The 12,617-nt window shown below is 39.1% G+C and overlaps 1 protein-coding gene across 1 annotated transcript in view; it reads right to left on the reverse strand.

Moving 5' to 3' along the window:
* Nucleotides 1-9,772, reverse strand: part of LOC116299422 (spatacsin) — a 34,785-nt gene extending 25,013 nt beyond the window's left edge. The window contains exons 1-13 of the mRNA XM_089037421.1: nt 9,577-9,772; nt 9,206-9,432; nt 8,553-8,810; nt 7,925-7,993; nt 6,975-7,337; nt 6,006-6,459; nt 5,156-5,276; nt 3,652-3,802; nt 2,634-2,804; nt 1,711-2,066; nt 1,466-1,546; nt 916-1,026; nt 704-775 (exon numbers count right to left, since the gene is read on the reverse strand). Coding sequence (XP_088893547.1) covers nt 704-775; nt 916-1,026; nt 1,466-1,546; nt 1,711-2,066; nt 2,634-2,804; nt 3,652-3,802; nt 5,156-5,276; nt 6,006-6,459; nt 6,975-7,337; nt 7,925-7,993; nt 8,553-8,810; nt 9,206-9,432; nt 9,577-9,764 — 2,622 coding nt within the window. The 5' untranslated portion in view covers nt 9,765-9,772. The remainder of the gene's footprint in view (nt 1-703; nt 776-915; nt 1,027-1,465; nt 1,547-1,710; nt 2,067-2,633; nt 2,805-3,651; nt 3,803-5,155; nt 5,277-6,005; nt 6,460-6,974; nt 7,338-7,924; nt 7,994-8,552; nt 8,811-9,205; nt 9,433-9,576) is intronic.
* Nucleotides 9,773-12,617: the final 2,845 nt, after the last annotated feature.

The following is a 12,617-nucleotide window of genomic DNA, read 5'->3' on the forward strand; positions in this document are numbered from 1 at the left end:
AGCTAGGATCCAGGCGCATACCTAGCCACCCCACTAACCCCCCAAAACGTCAACTCTCACAAGGGAATTGTGGGATCTGCCTGGGAATCGCAAGCTGGGACTGCTTGCAAGTTTTCTTGGGTACATGTGATCTAGTCTGATCTAGACCCAAAACTATAGCGGCAAAATGCGAGCCTGTTCTCAACACCGCTATGTATCATCCTTAATTCGTATCATATAAAAAAACAACTTTGACTGTTCCTGCTAAAGGCGCTGAAATACGAGACACAAAAACGTCCAACTTGTCGCGCAACATTGTTGCGGTGCAAGTTCGAAAACAATGTTGCTCGTTTTACATCCTATCTATCCAACTTGTCACGCAACAAAATCTAATGTTGCAAGCTGGGACTATCACGGTGGTATTCTGCACGATGATTGGCTACGAGCTACATAATTCAAGATGGTGGCCGCTTCTGCACATAAAATGTTGCGTGACAAGTTGGACGAGTGATGAAAAACGAGCATCAAATCGCAAATTTGTTGCAGAAAGTTGGTCTACGTTCTACTTTTCGCAACAAGTTTTCCCAACTTGCAACAAAGGATTTTGTTGCGCGCCTTAATGCTACAACATTTTGTCGCAAAAAACCAACAGGAAGCCCAATGAACGAGCAGTTTTCATAGTTTCTCTGACAAAGACAAAGAGCCTAGTGAATGATATCCTTACCAGAAAATCTCGGAGTGGTCGATGTAAGGTGTTGAAACACAAGGTGTGAAGTTGTTCAACTGGATCACGACCCTGTAACGATAACAAAACAACAGGACAAAGTGAATATTCCCTCCTTCCTTTCTTTCCTCCCTCCCTCCCTCCCTCCCTCCCTCCCTTACTTTTAATTTATTCAATTTACTGTAAATCATTTTTCAGCGAGTCATACTTACGAGGTTAGTAATGATCCTGATAGCAGTATCTACGTCTTGGTTGACAAGTGAAGTGAGCATGATTTCTAGACCAGTAGTAGTGATACTAGACAATGAACCATCACAGCTTACCTGTGTTACAAAGACAACATTTACCGATTTTGTTTTAAGTACCGTGCTGCTACAAAGTTGAAGGTCAGGGTTTAAGATAAAAGCCGACATCAGTCAATGTCCGTACAGAACTGGGACTTGCCCAATTAATTTTTTTTCCTTGCCGGTCATTTTGGTTATTTTAAGCCCTGCAAGGTGTTTCTTGGATATTGTCGCTTTGGTTTAGTCGGTCGGTCTCGACTCCTACCGCAATTGCACGATTTAATATCATAAGTTATAAAGTGCTAAATTGTTCAATATAGGCGGCTCTGATTGGCTGCTATGTTAATGCCCTTTCAACACGCGCTCCGACTGGTCTTTGAATTCGCACCAGTATTAGTCGTAACATCGATGTTTTGGTTGTAGCACGTATACTTGGAATAACAATGTCTGTAAACATATTTGAGCTATCGAGTCTTACCTCTCCATGGCTCCTGCTACTTAAAAAGTACGCCTGCGCAGTGCCAATGTTACCGCTGATCACAGCATCTCTGATCACTTCCTACAACACAAATTGATAATAGGTATTCCAGCATGATTTGGGTTTCCAAGATCTGCCTCATCAAAAAAAAAAGGCTTCTCCAACGAACGAACCGACGCACGGTTCGACTTCAATAAATATGTCCAAACTTTGCTTGTCATTTTTTCCCAAACTAAAATAAATACCTTGCAATTCATAGTTTTCCATTTTTCAAATGTATCCTGTGATCCTCCATCAACGTCATCAAACGCTATCTCCCCTTCTCTTCCATCAACAGCATCCAGCTCTTGCTTCTCTGGTATATTACCAAGGTAACGCCGTAGCTCAACAATGCTCTTGGTAACGAACATTAAACAATCCTCTACCGCTGACACCATCGCGGGCTGCTTCACGTCAGGGCTAGCTAACATGTCTTGGTTAATAGTTGAAGCTGTTTCTGGTTTATTTTTTTCGATGAAGCGGGTTCCATCTTCGAGTAGACTGTGTAGGTACATGAGGGTCATTTGGAGAAGCTGGCTTGTGATGTGAAGATTGTGGTGTTCTAGTATTGAAAAACGATAGAATATAAGCATTTTGTCAATATTACTGTTACAATAGCCCTCTGCCGAATTAGCTTGAGAGAGCACGAAACAATGGTTCAAAAACGAGGTACTTTCTTCTATCGTGGGGTATTTCTGAGCCAACAATTAACCTTTCCGGAATCGAGGAAAGGACTGAGAACGATTGTAAAAATTATTAATTTAATTAAGAAACAAACCCTACCACACAAAAGATCACACTAAAGTTATTAACTTTATCGAGTATTGGAATGCTTGGTTAAATACTGACTCATTAGCAGCCTTTAAGTGAATCGTAAAAATATGAGAGAATGTAAGTTTTTTTGGGAAGTTGTCCTCAAACCCCATACATTCTCTCTCATTTTTTGCCATTTCCAAAAGCTTGTTACTCAGCATTTATTCATCCAAACATGCTCAAACTCAGTAATAATACTAGTTTTAATATGATCTTTTTATGATTGGGATCAATTTTCCCGCTCAAACATTATATACTGTAGGAGAATCGCAACAGTAAATGGATAATTATCACGTTTACACTAGATAGTACTTACGCTTTGCGTTCTTTTTCACTGATTTAACCAATGCGTTGATCACGTGCTCTGTTTGTTGTATATCCATGGTAACAGGCTGAGTGGTCGAGGAAGGACTGGGAGAGGGGAACTGTGGGGAGAGAGTTGTGTTTGAAGAGGATGGTGACAGTAGGGAAGTGGAGCTTGTGAATACTGGGGAGAAAAGATAGTACAGTATTAGAAGATGGGGTAAATAAAGGATATAAGATAAGGACGAAAGAGAGGGACTGAAAGAAATGGTAGCATGAAGGGAGTTAGGGAGACAAATAGGTAAATAGGGAAGGAGGGGGGTAGGGAGGAAGGCAGGAACTTAAGAAGGCAGGTAGGTAGGTGGGAAGGTAGGAGGGAACGAGGGCAGGAAGGTAGGAAAGTACAAGGGAACGAGGGTACAAGAGTAGGAAGGAAGGAAGGAAGGTAGGAGGGTAAGAGGGTAGGAGGGTAGGAAGGTAGAAAGGTAGAAAGGTAGGAGGGTAGAAAGGTAGGGGGTAGGAAGGTAGGTAGGAAGGTTGGAGGGTAGGAGGGTAGGAAGGTAGGGGGTAGGAAGGTAGGTAGGTAGGAAGGTAGGAGGGTAGGAGGTTAGAAAGGTAGGAAGGTAAAAGGGTAGGAAGGTATGAAGGTATGAAGGTAGGAGGGTGGGAAGGTGGGAAGGTCTGAAGGTCTGAAGGTCTGAAGGTCTGAAGGTCTGAAGGTTGAAAGGTTTGAAGGTTTGAAGGTTAGAAGGTCGGAAAGTGGGAAGGTGGGAATGTGGGAAGATAGGGAGGTAGGAAGGTAGGAAGGTGGGTAGTAAGGTATGGAAGAAGGTAGAAAGGTAAGAAATAAGGTAGGAAGGAAGGAAAGAAAAAAGAAAAGAAAGAAGGGATGAAGGAATGCAAGATGGTCCAGTGAATGGAAGGAGAAAGAAGAACAAGCTAACAAAGCAGAGAGGAACCATGGAAATCAGTAATAATTGGCAAAAAAGTAAAATGGAGCAAAGAACGTCTAAATTATATTCATGCGATACCGTTTTCCTGCGTTTTTAGGAAGAACGCCACGGTATCCAGTTGTCTGTGTTTTAAAGCCACTTGTAACGCCTCCAGAGGTATAACATAGTGATCCCAGTGGTTGATGTGACAGAGTGATTCAGCTAAGGCTGCATTCTCGTACATAATCACCTGTTAACATACAGGCATTTAATATTGTAGTAATACGTGATGTTTACCATTTAAACCAATCCATCTGGTTGGAAATTTGTTTTAAAATTGACTTTCGATAAATGGTACACGAGTCTACCGGAAAAACCGAAAAAAGCTGCAAAAGTGGATTGCCTAAATCGGAAAACCGAGTTTCCCGGAACTTTCGGTTCGGAATGACAATACCATTTGTTTTTCCAACCAGAATTTCCGTTTTTTCCAGGTAAACGGAAAGTGCCTGGGTTTCGTTCTTTGCAGAATACAATCGCACGTTTAACTGTGTGACTGGCAAAAAAAATTTCAGACTGCACTCAATTCACCCATGCCATAACAAAAACTTTTTTCTACATGCTGGTGTTCCAGTTTAAATTCAAAATAATCAATTGGTTGTTGGAGTGATAAGGTTTACTTCTCGTGCACCAGTCGCAATGATCTACATATGAAATAATCTAGTAAGTACTGGGCCACAGAGAAGGCAACTGTACATAGGTCTCGTGTCCCCTTTGATAACCAATACTGTAACTAACCCAATGTTTTATGAAAGAGTGGTTGTAACACGATATAATAATGTTAGTGTTGGTGATAATGATCATGGTGAAAATAATTATTAATTAAGGTGATGATGATGTGGGCGATGTTGATAATTATGACGATGATCGTGTTGAAAAAAAAAACAACACTAATTTATTCGCAGCCCTATCGTGAATATCTCCTAGTATCGCGATTCACTAAATAGTCTCTTATATTTTTGATACGACAATATTTTGTGGTATTGTCGTTTCAAAATTAAGGTTCTGATTCGCGACGGAGCCCAATACCAAATATATTTTCTCCCAACTAGCCGTCAATATTTCGTGATATTGTTGTTTCAAAATCGTAATTAGTTTATAGGATCGAATTAGAATTTAGTAGTTGGTTTTTGCGGAGGGAGGAAATCTGGAGAACCCGGAAAGAGAAACCCTCGTAGCACAGAAGAGAATCAACAAACAACTCCACTCAAATACAACACCGAGCTCGGGTCACATTGGTGAGAGGCGAGCGCTCTCACTGCTATGCCACCCGTGCTTCCCTTGAAGTTCGACAATGTTTGTGATTCACCATTTTCCATACATCAGTTCACTGGTCAAACACAAAGTATTCAGTCGAGGTTGCAAGGTTCAAATTTGAATAATCCTTTGAAAGAACCTTGGCACCCTGCTTGAGCGCTTTGTGTTTGATCAGTGAACCAATGTATGGAAAATGGTGAATCATGATCATAATCCTGGTGTTGGTGTTGATAATGATAATGATGATAATGTTAATTGTGATGGTGATGATAATGGTGATGGTACATACTTTATGCACAAGCTGATTTTGATCCACACCAAACGAAGGAATACACAACTGATTCTTGGTTAAAAGGCAAGCAGGTTGAAAAGAATCGCTGCTGTCGACCATCAAAATGGGCTCTGAAAACCTGTCAAGAACATTATATACAGAAACATCAGTGCAGTGTCTCCAACAAGTCATTTGGTAATCACTAAATAGACTAGTGTGTGGGAAAAGAGAAAGATAGAGTGATCATACTTCAAAGCGTAGAATATCTCCTTAATCTCTCTCACAAGGCTTTTGTATTTGTATTTTGGGTGGCATGGGTGGCGTAGTGGTTTACTGCTCACCTCTCACCGCTGTGGTCCGGGTTCGAGCCCCGGCTCAGACTGGATCATATGTGAGTTGAGTTTGTTTGGTGTGTGTTTCTCTCCCTTGCCAGGAGGGTTTTTTTCCAGGTTCTCCGGTTTCCTCACTCCATAAAAATTAACAATTGCGTTTCAAGAGTGTTGTATATTGTAATACAGAATGTAGTGTTAGTGTGTGTGGAGCAAGACTCAAGAAAGAGCCCTGTACGGGGAGTGAGGGTTGTAAAATATAAGTTTTTTGTTTTTGTTTTTGTATTTAGGAATATAATAAGAGTACAGCAGAGTAAACACAATGTCCTCAATTAGCAACTACAGTACACATAATTATGTTCCATTGAATACTGGTTTTTAAAAGGGATCAGTTGAGTACAAATGGAGCTTCAAGGAAGTAACAGAAAACGTTTGTACATTGTGTGTGCAGTTATGAAGCATGTGGGGATCAATTGTCAGTCTAACACAAGAGAAGTGTTAGAAGAAGCATAGCAAAATAATACTCAGATAATACTCACGGGTGTCTATACAAAGCCTCTTTGTTTCCATACCCAAACAAGCAAACCAACCCAAATGGACAATCACTCCCTAGCTCCTGTTGTCCATTACTCTGGGCATGCCTAAACCAGACTATCAATGAATCTGAGGCAGCAAAAAGCTTAACGATATGGTGCTCTTCAATCCATTTGTCAGATTGGTAAAACAAAGATTTTGCTTCGGTCCAGGAGAATTTCGGCAACGCTGGCTCCTTGTTCATGTTGTAGGAGTTTTCAGAGCTTGGGGTTATACTCCGTGATTCAGATTTCTTTCTCTTAAGAAGGAACCCTGTCCGCTGGAGAGTTTTTGGTTGCTCAGTCATGGTGTATTTAGTCTTATTTTTGATAGAGTAATCAAGGAGTTTAAGGTCTTTGATATTACTAAACCATCTTCCAGTAGATTGATAGTTGTCACTATTTAAGTAAGAACCAATACCTGGTGGAATTGAACAAAATAAGGAACCATTAGTATTTTTCGGCTTGTAATCTCTTCATGCCTGTTTCAAAAAGACACATAAAAAAGACAACAAAGCTCACCAACAAAGAAACTGATTATTCAAAAAATGAAGGGACGAACAAATGATGAAAGAAATGAAAGGATGAAGGGATGTGATGTGATGGGAATGGATGGTATGGGAGAGGATGGGATGGGATGGGAGAGGATGGGATGGGATGGGTTTGGATGGGATGGGAGAGGATGGGAAGAGATGGGATAGAAGAGGATGGGAAGGGATGGGATGGGATGCGAGAGGATGGGATGGGATGAGATGGGATGGGATGGGATTGTATGGGATGAATTGATGGATTGATGGATCGTTAGATCTTTGCATTTGTGGATCTGTGGATAAGGGGATTGGTTGATCTGTGGGGATCAGTTGATCTTTGGATTGGTGGATAACTGGATCAGTGGATCAGTGAATCAATGGATCAAGGATCGATGGATTGTCTTACCATTATTAAGACTAGTCTCCTTTGCAGCCTCCATTCTCATTTCCAAAAGCTCATTCTTCCAAAACCTGTCTCCACATGCAATATCTGCCATCCTAGTATTCCTTACAAGTTGGTCTTCATCCTCCACTGAGAACTGCATTCCACTACTAACAGTATTAGTTCTAGTTGCCTTATCCTTCACATTCAAATGATCTGGATTATCCCTGAAGTACTCATCCAGGTTCACAGTGTATATGTTGTTTGAGTCATCAGAAGACACAACAAGTGAGAGGTCTTCAGTCACTTCTAGGTGAACAAATTTCCTTTGGAACTGTTGAACATCAATACTAGCATCATCACTACTGGCATCTTCTAGATCTGGGTCTGAAAAACAATTAATACTTTTAAGGTGCGATTACACAAAGCAATTTCTCTGCAACTTGTATTGCCACAGCGTTGTGACACAAATTGCAAGAGTGTCACATGGTGCAACAGAGATTGCAACACAATGGTTGCCAAAAGTAGAAATCGATTTTATTTTTTGCAACAATTGCTGCAACTCCTCTCACAATATTTTTCAAATTGCTGTAGGTTACACGCTGCAATGCTCCATGCAGGTTGTGTCAAACACAACTCACAGAGAAAATTGTTCAGTGTGATCACGCCTCTAAGTCCATATTTAAAAAATAATTTAATTAATTAAATTTTTAACATTTATAAAAATAAAATAAAATATGAATAATTATAAAAATCTAAAAATATATATTAAAAACTAAGCTGATAGAACTATTCAATGTCCTTTTACGCCCAACTTCAAAACTCTGAAAAAAGTCATTACTGAGATTTTCGATATTCTGCAAACTCAGACAATTTCAAAAGCTTACTGTACAGACACACTAACTGGGACTACTTGAATATATTTGACCAATCAGATAACGGCGTAAGCCAATCAGATTATCAAGACAGCTCACCTTGCTTGCTATAGTGATATGACTGTATGTCTAGACATGCAATAAAATCACCACTAATATGATGAATCACTGTAGTAATTTGTAGTTAAGGGAATATATAAAGATTATTACTACTGCATTAATATTTTATAATACCAGTAAGGACATGCTATTTCAAAATGACCTTTTTTATATACATGTAATATGAGTGCTATACTACACCACCCAGACAATCAATATAAATGAAAAATAAAATAAAAACAATATGCTGGAAAGCAAGAGCATGCATACTGTAATTGCTTACTATCAATCATGTGACTTTTTGGAGTTGACTGGGGACCAAACAAGCGGTTGACTGAGGGGCAACTAGTGGATGCCAAGTCAAAACATATCAAAATAAGTCCTCAAACTATTGTATTTGACTATTCTACGACATGAAACCAGAAAACAAGAGATCAAAACAACCTCCAGGATTCTACAAGCCATCAAAAAAGAGCTTTTACCGGAAGTGACGTCTATTGATAGCAACCTATAATGACTGGAAATTATTATGATTTAGTCTGATGCGCAACCAACTAAGCAAACTTGGTGTTGGTTGGCCAATTTCCTAAATTAATTTATATACAGTATACAAATATTAAAAGGATACTCGCAGTTCCAGAAGAAAACAAACAGAAGATGAGTGAAAGACATCTTTTTACTTGAACCAGGGATAAAACAGGGATGACAATAGGTAGAGTTGGCATTGAATTGTCCAGAGCAAAGCATGAAACCATGTCAGGTTCCTTGGTTTCACTTAATGTTATCACAGCTATGTACTTGTCATTAATGAGGAGTGTTGCATTATGAGTATGAGGATCTTGCTCTGTTTCCATGGCAATGATGGATACTTCTTGGACTGCAGAGTCTGACGCAAGAAATAAAGTCTGTTAGAACTTTCAGGAATACTGTACACTACTTTCATAAATACAATAAATACAAGTTTGTTTTTCTTATTCCAGTTTACTCAGGAGACAAAATGGTGTGGCATGGTAAGAAATGGTCAATGCTTAGCATGTGTAGATCCAGTTCTGGATGCACGCAAGAGGTTGCTAGGCATGAAAGAAGCATAAGAGCTGCACAAGATGTAGCCAAGTACAACTCTAGCTTATGAGTGCTTAAGCAACCTCTCAAGTGCATCAAGAGCTGGATATATGCAGGACTTATGAGCATTGACCATGGCTTAAAAAATTCGAATTTTGTTCTGACGAAATCTTTATTACTTTACATGTATCTGTATTTGCAAGAATGTATTAATCCTACCTTTTCCTCTGTCCCTGAGGAGGCTTTTCAACAAGTCTGCTTTTACAACAACATCACAATTTACAACCAAACAGCTATCATCCAACTTATCATCACTTGTAACTTGTTGTTTGACGTGGTGTAATTCTACGGAATGATCATCTTTGATAACCACGAGACAATCATCTGCTGTGCTGTCTGGATATTCATGATCATGTTTCGAAATAGCCTGCGATCCCCATTCAAAACTAAAAGAAAAATACCAAATACACAAACATAAATGTAAATTATACAAACTGCACCATTTTCACTTCTTTTGAACAACACCAAACTTCTCAAAAAGTTTTAAACCTAAAAAAAATAAGCTATATTTTTTGTCAAGAATTTTTTACCTCTGAACATTGTCAAGCGTTTTCCCGCCTCGTTTTAACACGTTACATATCGTCAAACAATCATTAGAGTCTAGAACACCCAAAGTACGAAACCCTCGTGATATTTTTGCAGTTTTAGCATGATTTATGTCGAAATTTTGTCTTAGCTTTTTGACTGCAACTAAAAGTGAAGGTTTGTTCTCCGCCATCTTGTTATCTCACGTGACACTGACCTCGATCAAAGGCACAGGAAGCCCAAGGTGAATATATATTTCGCTATTGAAACGGGTACCTAGCCTGGAAATTTAGAATGCTAGGTTAATATTTTACCAAGGTCAGAAGCACTTTTGCATACCATCTGCTTGGTAATTGCCTACTTAAGCGAGAAAATCTTTCGGCGTCATTTGCTAAATTACGCCGTACTGAGTCAGCGCTAATTGGACTTTTTTACCCCATCCACCTTCTCTTCGGCAACGTTTTAACAAAGCATCGCCATAAATTGTGTTCGCAAAACTTAACCGCGCTTAAGAGGTGAATGGCTGTTTTGGCGGTGAAAATAATAGACTTCTTTTTTACCATCCATAACGCGAAGAGTGGTTGCCTAATGGACTACTTCGATGATGTACGGCGGCCATATTGGATTGCAAGGCATTATGGGGCGTCCAGGGGGTAAATAAAGCTTTGTTACGAGAGAATACAACAAAAGGCAGCGAATCGATTACCTTTACCCATTGAAAATAATGCAAACACACGAAACTTGTATATTTTTCCGTCATATTTGCCGTATCTTCGAAGCTTAACAAATAGACGTCAGCTTTATCTGTCCTCTTATTGATTATGAAAAAATAACCAATCAGCGCGCGAGAAATTTGCAAGTTATTGTAAAAAGTCTATTCTCCCGTGCCAAGGGCTCATGTATAAAGCGCCCTAAGGTGCATATTCGTGCTCGCTATTACGCAAATTAAACTCCGGGACCCGGCTGCTCCTGGAGACAAGTTGGATAGCGCTATCCAACGGATAAATCCTCATCCAGTAAATAAGTCGATGCTGTTATCCAATAGATTTACCAACTGGATAATATGTATCCGTCGGATAGAGCTATCCACCCTTGGTACAACTGGGACTTCAGCACACTAACCAGCTGAGCCTTGCCTGCCTACTGCAATGCTTTTTTTTTGTTATCTTTCTTCTTAGGGTTCTCATGCTCTAGTGACTTCAAAGCCGCACATTTCACTATGACAGACATCTATTTTTTACTGATAAATCTGTTTCCCAGTTAAGTTAAAATGAATTATTAACAAGATAAGTCCATTATTAAGTCGACTAAGAACTTTCAAAATAATTAAGAAGCACTCATCTCAAGTGCATGTATCAATAAATTAAGCCCAAGTGCAGATCGGTCCTATGAGTGCTTACTGTCGACCTGATTGAGGCTAAGCACTTTGTAGCTTTAAGTGAAGCTTGCCGGAAATTTGACGTCCTAATCGATTGATTCCTCGAATCGCGACGAAGAACAGTCGGCTCATCAGATTTATTTATGCTTTCTCTTCGAGCCGTCATTTCTTTCTCTACCTTGGGCGGTCAAGCCCACTAAAGCCAAAGGAAAATCAACTCTGCTAGCCGAGAAAAGATCTAACTAGTTCTCTATCGTGCCGAAGCAAACATAGTTTTTGCATAATTTTTAATTAAGCCCCACTCACACTTATCTTCGCTCTCCGAAATATTCAATATTCTCCATCATGAATTTTAAAATGTTTTAACATTTAAAAAATGATTTAATCTATCTGTATAGAAACGTTTGAGCAAAGCAGGCGACTCAGTATTCAAACTCAAGCACTCATTTTACTACATCTTGAAAAATTATTGCTAAAAACTCCCCAACAAAGACTGCCATAACGGCGTTTGCCAACAAAGATAAAACGATTCTATAATTCAATTTTACAGCTGAGTAGAAAAGGCTTTTAATGCAAATTAAAAGCATTGATGGCAGTCATATCATTGTCAAAACGTTTCCTGCTTTCAAAACGGCCGGCCGTCTTTAAACTGCGATCACAAGAAGAGCTATCGTCACTTGGAATTGGTGCGTTTCTGATAATAACTTGGCTAGTCAAGGCTGTATCATGAATGGAACTGAACACGAGTTATAGCAGTCTCTATTTTCTCTCACTCTGTAGTATACTTTCTATACTGACTATATAAAAGTTTCGTTGCTTCTAGCTATTGATAGGTAAGTTTCCTTCGTTTATTTTTGATAATTGAAAGCGGCGCTTATTTTTTACGTCTTTTGCCCGCAGCATTGCATACAACCAGAATTAACCGTTTTCTCAAGGTTGCGTGTGCATCCAATGAAATTTAAAGAACTTGACAGGACGATACGAGAATAGGAGCTTTTTGATGAGCATTATCCTACATTGCTATTTTATATTTTCATTTATTTTTTAATAATAATTCATAATTAATTAATTTAATATTTTCCTCTTTAAACATAAAACAGGCTTCTCAATTTTTTTCCAGTTTTTGTTGGCCATCAAGTTGGTTGCGCACGCAACCTTGAGTTAACAGTCTCGGAACACGGAGTAATTTTATTTGGCCCATGAAACAAAGATGTATAATTAGTGACATGCGGTCAATTCAAAATAAAGCAAAAGAAAAAGAAATGGAATTTGGCGGGTAAACTACTACATTACGTCGGCTATAGATGTTTCACGGGCAAAGGCCAGGAACTGAAATCACTCGATCTCGTTCGTAAAAACTGTATAAGAAGAGTATTCTGTATTTTTAGTGTGTTAAGTTGTCGTATATTAATTAGAACAGGCTGATTTAGTTCGAAGTCATACTCAGAATTATATCAAATACCTGCTCCGTCACGGTTATAGTGTACGAGGACTGACACGATCCACTTTAGCCTGTGTCAGTTTTCTGTGGACATTTCTTGTTCAGGTTCAAGATTTCGAATTCCATTACATTTTATTGAATTCCATTAAATCAAATTTCATTTCAATAATTTCATTTCATTTCAATCGATAAAATTCAGAGAAACTCTTGGACCTAAATTTATGAGA

Source organism: Actinia tenebrosa, unplaced genomic scaffold (assembly GCF_029948245.1).
Source record: "Actinia tenebrosa isolate PJP-AT-01 unplaced genomic scaffold, QUT_ActTen_1.0 PGA_scaffold5__44_contigs__length_20552954, whole genome shotgun sequence".
Lineage (NCBI taxonomy): Eukaryota > Metazoa > Cnidaria > Anthozoa > Actiniaria > Actiniidae > Actinia > Actinia tenebrosa.